This window comes from Lytechinus pictus, chromosome 9 (assembly GCF_037042905.1).
Source record: "Lytechinus pictus isolate F3 Inbred chromosome 9, Lp3.0, whole genome shotgun sequence".
NCBI classification, from domain to species: Eukaryota; Metazoa; Echinodermata; class Echinoidea; order Temnopleuroida; family Toxopneustidae; genus Lytechinus; species Lytechinus pictus.
This window is the reverse complement of record NC_087253.1, coordinates 11,417,553-11,434,047: the sequence shown is the minus strand read 5'-3', so window position 1 is coordinate 11,434,047 and position 16,495 is coordinate 11,417,553. Positions and strand designations below refer to the sequence as shown.

Below are 16,495 nucleotides of genomic sequence, written 5' to 3'. Positions count from 1 at the left end.
ACCAGGATGTGCATATAACTGTTTTGTGAAATTAAGCGAAAATTTAAAATGTCATAACTTTCTTATTTTACATCCGATTTTGATGAAATTTTCAGTGTTTTGCTTGTTGGATTTTTCTCCTTTTTTTCAAATCAACTTTTTGTTGGTGTGGACTTGTCCTTTAAATATACAACTGCATTATCCTTATTTCAAATCTTCTCGAGACCCATTTATTTTCAAAATAGGCCTCATGTTTATAATGCTCACTATAGTATGTTCTTAAATATTATATGTTTTCATTAATTTTGTAACTTTTATGTGTTTTTTTTTCTTTTGAAATTAGAACTTGTTTGCTTGCTGTGAGATACCATGGGTGATGATTATGAAGCAGAGGAGCGGGCCAGGAGGAGGGAAGAGAGAAGAAAAAAGAGGGAGGCTGAACGGTAAGTCCAAAGTCCCAAACCTTATCTTGACAAAGCACTGCAAAAAAATGTTGATCTCAATTTAACACCAGGTCAGGATCTGGATAGCAAAACACCAGATAATTGTTGGAAACAGCACCAATTAATTGTTTTTGGCCACATTTCACACCAGATAACACCGGTAGTAAAGCCGCATGAGTGTGATTCTAATCTGGTGTTTCAACCCTTCTCCAGTGTTTCAGATCTACAGTGTAGATATCTGGTGTTAAAGTAACACTGCCGATTTGGTAGTGTCCCATGACATGCATGTTGTTTGGTAATTTTAGAATATTGTCTCACCTGCATAGCAGAGTGAGACTATAGGCGCCGCTTTTCCGACGGCGACGGCGACGGCGGCGGCGGCGGCGGCGGTGGCGGCGACGGCGGCGGCGGCGGCGACGGCGACGGCGGCGTCAACACCAAATCTTAACCTGAGGTTAAGTTTTTGAAATGACAGCATAACTTAGAAAGTATATGGACCTAGTTCATGAAACTTGGCCATAAGGTTAATCAAGTATTACTGAACATCCTGCCTGAGTTTCATGTCACATGACCAAGGTCAAAGGTCATTTAGGGTCAATGAACTTAGACCATGTTGGGGGAATCAACATCAAAATCTTAACCTAAGGTTAAGTTTTTGAAATGTCATCATAACTTAGAAAATATATGGACCTAGTTCATGAAACTTATACATAAGGTTAATCAAGTATCACTGAACATCCTGCATGAGTTTCACATCACATGACCAAGGTCAAAGGTCATTTACATGTAGGGTCAATGAACTTTGGCCGAATTGGGGGTATCTGTTGAATTACCATCATAACTTTGAAAGTTTATGGATCTGATTCATGAAACTTGGACATAATAGTAATCAAGTATTACTAAACATCCTGTGCAAGTTTCAGGTCATATGATCAAGGTCAAAGGTCATTTAGGGTCAATGAACTTTGGCCAAATTGGGGTATTTGTTGAATTACAGCCATAAATTTGAAAGTGTGTTGGTCTAGTTCATAAAACTTGGACATAATAGTAATCAAGTATCACTGAACATCCTGTGCGAGTTTCAGGTCACATGATCAAGGTCAAAGGTCATGTAAGGTCAAAGAACTTTGGCCACGTTGGGGGTATTTGTTGAATTGCCATCATATCTCTATAAGTGTATTGGTCTAGTTCATAAAACGTGGAAATAAGAGTAACCAAGTATCACTGAACATCTTGTGCGAGTTATAGTAGTTTTCAAAATCAGCACTGCTGCTATATTGAATCGCGTGATGCAGGTGAGACGGCCAGAGGCATTCCACTTGTTTAACTTTTTCAACCTGTAGGGAAAATGGTCTGATAATAAATATAGTATTGTTTTTAATTTCATTCATCTCTAATATTTTGTTAGTTTGGAGTTTGACTAGTCTTTAGTAATTGTCTGTAACATTGTCATAATCCTTGAGACTTAACTGTTGAATGTTTATTAAGTACATGGAAATTGGAATGCATTTCATATTCATCAAGGTTTTTTTTCTATTCAGAAATGATCATTAACTTTATAATAATTATTTTACCACATGAAACTACATGTATGAAAGCAAATTCAATCTTTGCACTCATCTGTAGTGTAGAAGGATGTCAATGTCATAGCATGTTGTGTGATTTAATTTGTTTACAACTTTAACCCTTAGGCCCGAATTCACAAAGGTGGTTTTGAAAACCTATGGTTGAATCCATGGTTTATGCAGATTTCCTGTATAAATTACGCTTAATTTACCGGGCGCGTGTAAAAAAAATGTCCAATGCTGATGCGCACTTTTGTCACAGTGCGCCAAATTGACGCCCGTTACCATGGTTAGATTATGCTATTTTATTAATGAGTCCACTGTTTGAAGAGTGGACTCATTAATTCAAAACAGTGGACTCATGAATAAAATAGTGTGGATAACCACAGCAACAGGCGTCAATTTGGTGCACTGTGACAAAAGTGTGCATCAGCAATGGACATTTTTGAAAATAAGCGTAATTTATACAGGAAATCTGCATAAACCATGGACTCAACCGTGGGTTTTCAAAACCACCTTTGTGAATTTGGGCCTTAGGGCGAAGAATTGGATTACCTTGTTCCAATATATTTGATATTTTTTCATTTGTACATTCCAGAACAATGTTTTTTTTTTGGTACATTTATGTAGTTCTCTGCTAGTATTTACATGATAGTTATGTGTCCATCTAATGTAAATCATACTTAACAATCATTGCTTACTGGGAGCAGGTGGTTCTTGAAATATTATTTTTTCGTTCAATAATTATTTCTTTACTAAAAATATATTTTTCCCATTACAAAATGATATCAGATTTCCCAATTATTCCAGTGTTACAATGGAATATTTTATTAATGGAGAAAATGAAAAAAGAAATTCTAAAAAGATACATCCTCTTCATTTTGTGTTTCAATTTTTCCCATTGTTTCCTGATGGAATAAGTTTTATTTGCAGTAAATGTTTTACCAGATCAAAACAGAATGGCACAAGTGATACCTCTTGACAAAACTTTTAAAAAATTAGATAATGCACGTGCACGGTGTGAAATTAACAATTTATGTTGTTTGCTTGTTGTTTTGTGTTTTATTTCCTCTTTGCATTACAATTTTCTGTCTGGAATGTGTCATCGGTCATGCATGGTGTGGATTGCATCATTAACAGTGCTACGGCGGCTGCAACCAATGGTTTTGATAGTACTTCTAGCAGAGACCTGGATGAAATCAGAAGAAGACGGGAGGAGCGTCGGGCAAAGCTCAGGCAATCGTGGGTTCCATTCTTTAATTTTTTCTTTCTTCCTCTTACTAAAATGTATTTACTATGTAAATTTAAATCTCAGGAGGAGTGTTTGGGTTCAGTGGGGAGGATATGACTGGATGGATGGATGGGTAAACTGCCAACTCGTCACATGGTCTACCTTCATTTGGTCTTTTGCCATTCCGTCCAAGATTTTGTTTAACAGCCATTTGGTTCAATAACCATTTGGTCTAGGGGCGTATCCAGGATTTTCCAAAAGGGGGGACAAATTTTTCGGAGGAAAATTATAACAAACCCCCCAAAAAAGTTTTCAACCACAAATTAAGGATATTTCGTACCCGAAAAAATTTGACAACGATAAAAACAAAAAGTCTTCAATTTCAAAAGAGGGGGCACGCCTCGGTCCAATGGCATTTTTACATTACATATTTTAATTTTTCTTCTCAAAAGGGCGGGCACGTGCCCCCCCCCCTGGATCCGCGCCTGATTTGGTCCAATAATCACTTTGTCTTATCACCAGTTTGTCCATGACCATTTCGTCTCTTAATCAGTTGGTCTAAAACCCTTTTTCTTTTCATTCATTTTGCCCAATTAACACTTAGTCCAATTAGACCAAATAGCATATGGACCAAATGGCTATTAGACCAACTGGTTATTAGACCAACTGGTTATCAGACGAAATTATAATTGGGAAAAATGGCAATTAGACCATGTGGATCGTGGACGAACAGATGGTAGACCAAATGATAGTAGACGAGTTGGTATTTGGATGAATTGGCATTCTACCAATTGAAAATACACCATTGTGTGAGGGTTTCAGTGGATGGAGTAACTGAGAAGAGTGTGAGATCAAGGAGTAAGCAGGGAGTGTAGGGCCGTCTGCACCAGTCCGATTTTTCGAACTAGCGCGCTATTTCATATCCGGCGAATTATCCAGATCTGAACAATCTCGAGATTATTTGTAATGGAGAAGCAATTATCGCACTAGTTTGTAGGATTAATCTCGAGATTGCAATCCCAAGTCAGCTTGGGATTATTTGCAAAATAGCGCGCTATTTTACGAATTTACCCGCTAATTCGCAGGTGCAGACGCACTCGGGATTATTTATTCACGGCGTCAGACCATAATGCATCGATACCATGCTCAAACAGGAATCGCTCTTCTTGCGATGGTGGAGACGGTTTCTTGAATCTCGAGATTAATCGCGAAGAGGGTCGATCGGGCTAAATGTCGAGATTGAGCAAACTCGGGCTAGTGCAACACCGCCTAGTGTGAGGGAGATGAGTGGATGGAGGGTATGAGTTGATAATGGGAGATTGAAGGATCCAGTGGAGGGAATACAAATCAATTTTGAGTGGATGATTTAGAAGGGGGAGGGTGATCAGAAAAATTAGCTATATCAGTCAATTTCCGTCATCCTTTGTTTCCACTTGTCAAACTGTTTTAGTATCTTTTTTTAAGGTAGATTATCATAATCAGAACAGTTCAATTGAAATGTTCAGTTATTGAATACACAATTAATAGTCAATGTCCTGGGAATCATCCCAAGATCATATTTATTACCCCCCCCCACACACACACACACACACCCCAGCGACCCCACCCACCACCAGTGCTACTCTACTTCCCTTTAGGGTTACTGAAGGCTTTGATTGATAAAAGGTTATTGACTGTAGAGAAGCTAAGATAATGATCTAAGAGAACATTCCACTTGGACAGATATCCTTAGTACAAATATACAGTCCATGGAATGTCTTTACATGACTGAATAGGGAATTCTTATCACGTTCCTATAAGATTAACATCTACACTTCTTCAGTAGACACACCAAAGGGTTTTCTATACACTGTAAACCTCATCTCCAAATATGATGATAGATCACACAAAATTTTTATAATGTATTGATATATTTCATCGTTACATCTGGAAATTGGTGGCCCGGACCTGCCCGAGACTGCCTCTTGAGGTGACCTCGGGTAGGTGTGCTAAAAGGTGGCCCAAGGTTGGTTTTGGATTTTGTGTATACTCCCATCAGATATGGTTGTTTTGTAGATGATACTATAGGCTTGTTACTGCTAAAAAAAGTGTTTACCAAGACCCCTGTTACAACTGGAAATCGGTGACCTGGGGCCAACCTGAGCCCAGTTGCAACCTTGACAAGAATTAAGTGGATTCGCTTCATGAACGGAGCTGGTCAGGGGCCACCGATTTTTTAGATGTAACAGGGGTCTAAGCCAGGTTTGACTGTATAAGTTACTGAATGCTTTCTAAACTTATAGTCCTACATGCATATTAATGTATGTAGCCCAGAATACATTTTGGTATGTGAAGGATTGTCATGGTAGTGTTCGATTTCATAAAGTCTGAACACTCCATTAGACCACATTCCTTCATGCATGTTGTTATTTTTATCTCTCTTCACAATGATCCTAGACTCTGATTGAACTGCTAGTCACTGTATGGCCTTGCTACAAGCCTGACTGATTAGTCATGTTTGGTTTATATATCATTCTTTACGAACTTGGCCTTGATTTGAAGGTTCCTAGTTTGTCATTTTGAATGTGCAGAGAGAGAAAAAATGGAATGGCATGCATTAATTTTATATAATCTTGTTTAAGGCTATCACACACCTTATGATCAGTATGTGACCCTTATTTCAGAACATAAGATTTGATGCAAATATGGAGACATTCAAATTCCAAACCATTTATTTCACATAATTTCTAAAAACAAGATACAGTACATTGAGATCAAATCAATCAAATGATTCCATAGAGTAAAATAACAACGAAAATTGTAAAAATCAGAGAAAATAACAAAATACATAAGGTAATGAATGTGACGCGAGGAAGTAGAAAAAGCCCATAGGCCTTTCTAGGTTATTCTCTGGTTAACACTCATTACTGAAACTCTTGCAAGAAACGTAAAGCTTTGGAACATTGTATCTTTAGATTCTATAGTGAAGTTGCCTTGAATATAGTCTATAGTTTGAATACCACCAATGTAGATAACATTTTTTCAATAGTCAATGCATGAGGGATACTTGTATACCCAAGCATTGAACATGTATTAAAGGTATAATTCAGCTTATAAATTTGATTAAATTGCAATTATTTTAAAGGCAAAGTCCATCCTGACATCAAGTTGGTCGTAATAAAACCAGAAAAGTGAAAGAAATATCTATGAATATTTGACAACAAGGTCTTTGAATAATAGTGGAGTAATTATCTTGTAGAAATTTATATCATTGTCATCACATGTGAAAGATCTGTGCCCCGTCTTTAATACAAAGAGTTGCAATCGATCTGTTAAACCACATGTATGGAAAGCCAGCAACGTCATCATCTAAACTCCTCGTTTGCTAATTTTTTCATATGATGTATATTTATATTCATTGTTTTCTTGAAAATTCAGCGTGCTTTCTATTTACAAAAGGCATTGTGCAAATTTATTGTAGAAATTATGACATTGATGGGTTTTCATATAGCTGAGGTTGATCGGATCAATCGTAACTCTTTGTAACACGGGGGCCCTGGGTCCTGTAACACAGAGGTTAGTGATTATCGTACGCTTGATTTTAACGATAGATTGTACATTGTAGTCAGTGCAAAAAAAAGTTCTACGATCATTGTTAAGCTTTGTGTTACGGGCCCTGGTCCTGTTTGGTGTCTATTATAGTATATTATTAGTTCCCAGAGGCCAATGTGCAATTTTATGAATATTGTATTAGGTTTACCTGTGCATAAACATGCATTTCATACTCCCTTTAAACTATCAAATTTCTTCAGTTATCATGAATCCCCAAACTTGCTGTTAACACAATTTCATGGTGCATGACATTCTATATACATGTAGAGGGCAGCTAACATGTCACAACAACATGATAAGAATAATGTAAACTTGATGGATTTTTGTAAAATCTTAACTGTCATATTTTCTTGGTGGTTCCCATATAGAAAGTTGATTACATGCAATATAACTAGTAACATGTGATTTAGTGAAGAACATACCTATTCTTAGATATCCCTCAATGTAATATGACTTTTTCATTGTTTTGTGTTTGATAGGCCTATTTTGAATCGTTCAAAGCATGACATGGAATTTATGTATTACAATATGTATTCCTTTGATTATGATCAAATAATATTTTGAGTTTGTTATCAAGATAATAGCAATCTAATGACGATTGATATTTACTTGTATTGTAGTGCCACACTTGACATGCTCGAAGTCAACTAGGAATCAATATTGAATAGCATCATGTCTCATTATTCTGCAGATTTTATCTTAGGTTACCCAGATTATTCTATTGACTCTTTAGTTTTCATATTATTTGCCAAAGCTTGTCAAAGCAAATATAGGCTCCATTCAGAACATCATGTATCATAGAATCATGTTTTTGCAATAATTGGTTTGCAAGTACAAATATTTACCTATCAAGTATGATAATATGTCAGAGTTCAATTTACATTAGTGGTGCTTTCAGAGAAGACTAACAACTAAAAGGGAAAATACATGTATCTGTTTTCTGATTTTGTTAGATTTCCTGATCAGGATTTAGCAGATATTTTTGTTTGTGTAAAAGCAAGACATTTATACTATCCCAACAGTAAATATTGGGTTATTTAAGTAGCTTCTTTTAAAAATTACTAGGATTGTGGCATTGTTTTTAAAGTCATGGGTACCCTGGTAGAATAAGCAAAACTTACACTGGGCAAGGTTGGTATACATGTATGGCATTCAGTTTGCTAGCTTGCAAAGTTAGTGATTTTGAATCCCCTGCTACTCGGGCCAAAATGTACTCTGCTTTATAACTTCAAATTCAAGAACTTACCATGAAAGCATATGGTTCATGTGGATATAAATTGATGTGGAAAATAACTATCACATATTCTTATGCCAGAACTAGTTCTCATAAATCTTCTGGTATTTGGGTGACGAAAGTCGGCACCTTAATATAGGTTTACCAATAAATACTATGGTTTAAGTAGTTTAACAGCAAGCTGAGATTGAACGAAGCCGAAAAGATAACATTGTATTTGATTTGATATCCACAGTGAAATACCTTGTGTCTTGTTGAGTCCTGTGTGTTTTAGCATTCAGCCTGCTCTTCTTACTTGTTAGGAACCTTGTCAAAAGTCTGTGCACAAGGGCGGCACTCTCCTTGAAGGTTGGGGGACCAGGGGATGGACAATTTGACGGGTTATCACCCCAAATGTCAGGTCATTTTGACCAAAATAAATTTGACACGCAAAAAAAATATAAAGGTTATCACCCAAAAAGTAAGGTCATCTCTTTTTTGTATTTATGTAAAAAGTAAGGTTATGTCATCCAAAATGCATGTTTTATTTAGATTTTGAATGAAGAATTTCTTTTCCACCCATGTCTGTGCACCATCCTTTCGCAGGAGTCCTGCTTTAAACGTGCTACTCATAATTTGATTTCCATTTGCCCCCACATTTCCCATTATTTTGCCTATGATGAAATGTGAGAATTAGTAATTGAAAGTGGCTTTATGACAAGGTAGTCCATTGAATCTTTACTGGTCCTTCCCCTTCCCATTGATTTTAATTATCAGTCAGGAGCACTCCCGGTTATTGCGAGAGCGACAGTATCTCGAACAACAGGGATCGATCGCTGCATGACGTAATCTTTTAGGATCTCTCCGAATAGCTTTCCTGTACAAAGTGAATGGGGTTCTCTGACATACCCTCACTAAAAAAATCATCTATAAAAAAGCACCACGGTGGCGGATTTTTATTTTCAAATATGTTAAAATAAATTTAATTTCTCGTCTATATACGAGATAAGAAAATTCGCCACCTTGGTGCTTAGATGCTATTGAAGAAAGAAGACACGTTTATGTTGAATAAAATGCAAGCAAAATTTCTCCTAACAGTAATTAGTCTTTGCGTTCAGCCTATGTGCCGCGATACTCCGCTGCAACAGCAGAACGTGTGGTGTGTGCAGGGGTGTGAGAGTTCAGATTTTTATCTGAATTTTTTTTTATTTTCAGCTTAATTTCGGCTTATTTTTGGCCTTCCTCTGTACAAAAAGTATGGGAGCTCTTTCTATTTCAGACTTTTTCAACACTTTTCAGCTTTTTTCAGATCTTTTTATTTGTGACCACTCACACCCCTGTGTGTGTGTACTGCTTGTATAATGTGTAAAGTGCTATAGGCCTACGGTACTACCATGCATGATCAGGCTGAAAGTTATTTCGGTTACTGTATTACATAATTCATGATAAGAAAGACCTGGAAAATATATTCGTTCCCATGGTAACTAGCTCTCGGTCAGTGATATCGGTGTTACCATCTAGAGCATGGGCCATGTTCATAATACCATCGATCTCACCCCTGTACACCGCTAGCATGGATGATGTAGATCTGCCTGAGAATGGAGAGTAATGGTCATGGTCATCATGATAGTTTTCGTTATATCTATTGTTTGTAACTCATCTGGGTTGGAAGTTTAATTGGGGAAGTTTTGGCATGGAGCTGACAGGCAGACTTGAATAATGCACTTGAGTCGGTGACCGGTAGCCCAAATACTTTGCTGTATGTTTGTTTTGAAGGTGAAAACTATATTTTTTTCTAATTCTTCGTCAACCAGAGCAATGATTGATTTAGGACAGACATATTTTTGACATGTTTTGAAATCGTAAACATAACTATATTGGAAAAGAGACTTCAAACGTTCTCGGAAACCCGGGAGTTTCCTTGACTGATAATGGAATAAATGTATTTCTTCGTAAACTCAAAAAATATTCCATTATCCACACTTCTAAGCTTTCAACATTGAGAATAGAAATTATGTCTCTAAACCTACACTTAATTCATTAATAACAACTTTAAAATTTTGATATAAATTTGAAAAGTCAGTGTTACATTGTATAGTTCCAATTATTTTACCTTGTTTCTACTTTCAAGTGCATCTACTGATGCAGAACATTACCTGAACATGATTGTGATTGATACATAGCACATAGAGGAGTAAAACTATGATTTCTGAAGATGAAATTATATCTTTTCTGGTCCTTCTCTCCCCTTCCCAGTAATTTTGATAATGAAATATTGTTGGCTGTCAAACAAGGAAGAATTTATCTGGTTAAAGAATTTTTAATCAGTGACTTTATACTCTAGATTTTCTGTCAATTCTTTGTGGGTACTTAATGAATTTCATGCAACTATAAGGTCCGTTCTCCTCCACCATTTTTTTTTTCTGCTGCTACACTGGGATCAAGTTCATTCATATTTGACCATGCCTTGCATTCCCCTGAAACTGCACTGTCCTTGTCCCTCACTTCCCCATGTATTCATACCATGAGGTCAGAGATTAGAACGTTTTGATTATTTAGACAACTGGGATGGTATCTTTGTGGGTATAAAGGTTGAAGAATGAGGTTAGGCACCTCGCGAAAAGTCTGAACCATGTCTTTTAAAGTGGAAGTTCATTGTGATTAGCATTTTTTGTGAAGCATCACTGAGTATTTTATTAAAAATGATGAAGTTTTGAAGAAAATCCATTAAAGGTTAAGAAAGTCATTAGAATTATAAGTACTGATTTATGACATTGTATATGAGAAGCTGTCGGATTAATTGATTCCGTGCATGTTCAAAAATGAGTGTAGAGTATTTATTTTACAATATATCTTCTATCTTCTTCATCTTCTGTTTTCCATTAACCTTCTAAATATCCAAAATATTTGAATACATTTAATCACACTTTTGAATATCAAGTAAATGTGGTATTTATCAATAGGTCTAGATATCAGCATGTTGTCAATGCTGTTCTGTAGCTTCACACTGATATTGGGAGCATCATCTCATGTTGACTCTCTGTTGGATACTTTGGTCTGTCACATTGGTATGCTATTTAAAGCACCGTTCTCACTACCTTCCTAAAACTAGTTTAGTGGAAACTAGTTTAACGTGTAGTGAGAACTGTCGAAGCGATCTTCCAAACCGGTTCAGAAGTAAGCGTAAGTTATTATTCAGCGTAAATGAGGACACAACCGTTCTTCGGGAAGCGATCTTCGCACATTTTGGGCGCGCTACTCCACACACTGTGTGTAGAATGCCTACGCTGCAGTTTCGAGTTTGGCGTGAAACATGTCACTTTCGGGTGATCAAATGGAAACGCTAGCAAAGCGACCTATCAAACTGGTTTCCTCACTAGAACCGGTTTCTGGTAAACTAGTTTTAGAAAGCATAATGAGAATGGTGTCTAAGATATGATGATGCGCCTCCAAACTTGAAGCGGTATTCTAGGCTGATAATATGATTTGAGCAGATGAAGCAAAATCAGATAATAATACGTTTAATATTTCCAGAAATCAGATAAGGAATAACTAAGTTATATAACATTTAAAAGTTTTGCTTATTTCAGTGACACTGTTCTTTGCATGTCTTCATTATTATGCTGTGAGCAAGCTGACGATGTTGTATCCCCAGTTATCCTAAATATGAAATTATATTTTGTTCTAATTTTCACCCCCAAAATGAAGAGAAATGGATTGACTACTGATTTAATGTGCAAGATGATCACTGCTGCAACTTATTTTCTTACAAGAGAGGCATACCGTGCACACATGCATGAAAATATCAAATGATTATGATCTCATGTTAATGACTTTCATAAGAAAAGGAAAAGTGGGTACATGACATCATCGGCATTCAGCCTGCATATTTCATGTGCACAACGGATTGTATATAAACCCTTGTTTTCTCGAAATGTTGTATTATAAAAAATTCAATAACATTATTTGTTCTTGATTTTTAATGCCACATGTATGTTCAAGGGGATGATGGGGTAAAAGGTCATCTAGGGATAAAAAGATCATATTGCATCTTTTATTCAGGCGAGACTTGTGATCCGTGAACCACCTTTTTTTCCAATGAAATTTTCAGCATTTTGCTTTGGTGAATTTGACTGTCTATAATTATGTATTTTATTTTCAGGCTGGAGTACCATGTTAAATCATTTTCTGTTTACACCACCCCATCTGTTCCATAGGGACAACCCCTATGATATCTTAAGCTTTATCCAAAGTAGGGAATTATCAAGTTATCTCAGGTAGATGTGTACATAGCTAGCTTTATCATCAACTTTGTGATACAGATTTGCCTGTGGATCAAATAGAGAATTACTAACTTTCTTGTTTGCTTAAACATAAATATAAGTTCTGGTAATTATCTAAGAATGAGTTCCAATGTTCAGTAATCAACTTTTCCCCTTCATTAAGAGAAATCTTTTTCCAAAATGGAAATTTCTCACCTTGACCTAAACTGTATACCATCAAATCTTCAACAGAAAATGTTTGTGCTTCTCATATTTGGTCAGCTGTTTTAGTTGATGGGGGAAAAAGAAATAACCATTTTGTAACAATCTTTTGTGAGAAGCAAATGCTGAGCAACTTGATGTGACACCGATGTGATACCAGTCATTATTCCCTGTGTTAGCTTATTGAGCCTGGTGGTCCCTCTTCAAAGCTATATGAATGACAGAATTCAGCAGTCTGTGAGCTCTGGGCATAGGGTGTGAAGCAAAAGAGCAAAATAGTTGTGGTTGATATTGGAATGCAGTTACTGAGCACTCTTCCACACGCTGACGCGATGACTCCAGTTGACAGTGATCATCACACTGTCTATCGGAGTATCCATGTCTGAATACAGGAACTGTGAGGCAATGGGTGGTATTCTGGTAGCCATGGTTTAGTTAAACTTGGGTCCCGTAACACAAAGGTTAGCAATTCATCATATGCTTGATTTTTACGATTGATTGTACATTGTAGCCAATGGAATCATTCGTAGAAAAATGTTCTACGATCATTGCTAAGCTTTGTGTTTAACAGGCCCCTGGTTTTAATTTAGACCACAGTTTTATGAAGTGCCAATTGTCACCTCATTCACTAATTGAAATATTCTTATTTTGCTAAAAAAAATTGTCATAGAAAAATTAATTGAGAAATGAGATGAAAATTTTAAAAGCATTACAAATTTTATTGAATTAATTAAGCGTATAATTGTCTCGAGTATGGACTGAAGCCCAGCATTCCATAAATGTTTGGTTTAAATTCTTTGATGCAATAGGTCTTGGTAGTATCCCTGACTGAATGCGGTCACTTTTAGGCAATGGGTCAAATGGTAGTATCCCTGTCTGAATGCAGTCACTCTGAGGAAATGGGTCTATGGTAGTATCCCTGTCTGAATGCAGTCACTTTGAAGCAATGGGTCTATGGTAGTATCAATGTCTGAATGCAGTCACTTTGAAGCAATGGGTCTATGGTAGTATCCCTGTCTGAATGCAGTTACTTTGAAGCAATAGGCCTATGGTAGTATCTCTGTCTGAATGCAGTCACTTTCAGCAATGGGTCTATGGTAGTATCCCTGTCTGAATGCAGTCACTTTGAAGCAATAGGCCTATGGTAGTATCCCTGTCTGAATGCAGTCACTTTAAAGCAATGGGTCTATGGTAGTATCCCTGTCTGAATGCAGTCACTTTGAAGCAATAGGCCTATGGTAGTATCCCTGTCTGAATGCAGTCACTTTAAAGCAATAGGCCTATGGTAGTATCCCTGTCTGAATGCAGTCACTTTCAGCAATTGATCTGTGGTAGTATCCCTGTCTGAATGCAGTCACTTTGAAGCAATGGGTCTATGGTAGTATCCCTGTCTGAATGCAGTCACTTTGAAGCAATGGGTCTATGGTAGTATCCCTGTCTGAATGCAGTCACTTTGAAGCAATGGGTCTATGGTAGTATCCCTGTCTGAATGCAGTCACTTTGAAGCAATAGGCCTATGGTAGTATCTCTGTCTGAATGCAGTCACTTTGAAGCAATGGGCCTATGGTAGTATCTCTGTCTGAATGCAGTCACATTAGCGATGGGTCTATGGTAGTATCCTTGTCTCAATGCGATCACTGTAAGACAATGGGGCCATGTAGTATCCTTGTCTGAATGCAGTCACTTTCAGCAATGGGTCAAATGGTAGTGTCCCTGTCCAGTTGCAGTCACTTTGGGGCAATGGGTCTATGGCAGTATCCCTGTCTGAATGCAGTCACTTTGAAGCAATGGGTCTATGGTATCCGTGTCTGAATGCAGTCACTTGAAGTAATGGATTTATTGGTATGGTAGTATCCCTGTGTGAATGCAGTTTTGCACTTTGAGACATTGGGTGATTTGAAGTTCAGTGTTGACCTATTGGTGTTGGTGTTTAAAGAAATGGGTTTATGGTATTATCCCTGTCTGAATGAAGTCACTTTGAGGCGATGTGTCTATGGTGGTATCCCTGCCTGCATAGAGATAACCAGGAATCTTGTAGGAACTGAGTCTTGAATACTTGGCCATTTGATCATCATCCGGATTCAATCTGGTGATATGGGGGGGGGGGGGGCTCTTTGATTCATCTATAATTATATTATGCAGTAAATTTTAAATTGTTGTTCTTTTTTATTTCATCGTTGATTCAACTAAATTATGGATTCTATTATTGAAACTCTGAAAAATTGTAATCTTAAATATTCTTATCGGTTTGATGTATTTGACTATTTATTAGTATTGATTGATTTATCTTTGTTTACATGTTTCTATGTCTTTTATTATTTTCAGGGCCCCTTAAATCAGTTTACGTAACTGAAGGGGCTACCCTGGAAAAAAAAATTAAATAAATAAATAGCTGAGCTAAATGCTAGTAACTGTACGCAAGCATTGTATGTATAACTTTAATAAGGTATTATTTTGAGAAAAGTATGCATTGGGGTGCTTGAAAAAAACTCTGGTGATGCCCGTTTGCATTGATAATTATGTTCTTCTGTTCAACACAAATTAGAAAGAAAATTGGTTACTTGTCCCTAGCGTTTTGCAAAAGCAATCCCCATAAAAAAATGACCAATAGTTTCAATGTGAATTGTTTGTGGAAAGTTGGAATGAAGCAAGTCACAGATTATTTCATATTCTCCTCCTCTCCCTCTTTTTCCTCTGTGTCTTTCTCTCTCATCTTCACTGCATTCTTTGCATGTCATACTAGGGTCATATCTCCCTACCTTGATACGTGATAGGTTCTGTAAACACAATTACTATCAATGGACCCTTTCACCTCGTGGCAAGAATATAATAGTGCTGGTCATTTTTTAAATTTGCATTGGCCTATATACAGAATATGGAATGTATACATGTAGATACAATATTATAGGTAGGTATGTATTCCTGAATATTCTTTATTTTCATTTGCCAACGAGGGAAAAATAAGCCTATGGATTCACTTAGATGGGATGTTTTCAATTGTATAATTGTAATTGTGGTTAAAATAAACAAACGTCAAACATGTTTTTAAAAATCTTAATGCATATTTTAAACATCACAGCAAATGATCTGAAGCAACACAAATGTTCCAAACCAAATATTTACTCATTACATTGACGTCTCAGTATTTATCACTAGAATAATGGAGGTCTTCTCATGGATACTTTTAATCAAATCAAGTTGAAATCCCATCAGGTTTAGAAAATCTGAATGCAAACACAGGCAGTTATATTTTTTTAATTGCTTGGTTTCCCCTTCTTTATAATATCAGTGGAAAACCCACTTTTCAGCATTCCAGTTTGTCGTGTCTCTCAACTCTCATACTCTGTGATCATACTCTGTTATTATAATTGGAGCTCATGATTTCCATTTTTTTAATTTCCATTACTCCTGGGACGTCACAGGAAGTCATGGAAAGCAGCAATTTAGTCATGGAAAAGTCATGGAAAAGTCATGAAATTCTGTTTTCCAATTTTTGTGGGAACCCTGAGTGAGTTTGACCCAGGATGTAAAGGTCACCACTACATGTATCTTTGAGTGTTGGAAATATATATCTTAGAAGGGTCATTATTAGAGGATAATTGAGAGCTAAATCGTGTAATCTACCTTTTCACTGGTGTCATGTTTTGGTGAAGAGCCGAGTTCACTCACTCAAAAAGTCAAGATCATTAGTTCTTCTAAAAATTGTTATCCAACAGAAATCATAAAAAGGATGTGAGTTGTGTGCTTTTGTACACGTTTTCGGAAAAAAGTGCGGGGAGGGCTTAAGCCCACACAGCTACAAGTCCCTGTGGTTCCATTGCCCCTGCGTTTGGAATCTTTTGGTTAAAAACTAAAGCTTTTCAATCTCAAGTACATTGATATGTTGCCAAAGTGCGATCTGGTCCATCACTGATCATGGAACAAGCGACAATCCCAATCACTCATTGCTTCATACAGCAGGTCTAGAATAAAGTCTGTAGAGTATTGAT

The 16,495-nt window shown here is 36.8% G+C and overlaps 1 protein-coding gene across 1 annotated transcript in view; it reads left to right on the top strand.

The window, feature by feature from the left end:
- Positions 1–323: 323 nt before the first annotated feature.
- Positions 324–16,495, top strand: part of LOC129267751 (trichohyalin-like) — a 79,685-nt gene continuing 63,513 nt past the window's right edge. Inside the window, exons 1-2 of the mRNA XM_064105068.1 lie at positions 324–422; positions 3,128–3,229. Of these exons, the coding sequence (XP_063961138.1) occupies positions 349–422; positions 3,128–3,229 (176 nt within the window). The 5' untranslated portion in view covers positions 324–348. The remainder of the gene's footprint in view (positions 423–3,127; positions 3,230–16,495) is intronic.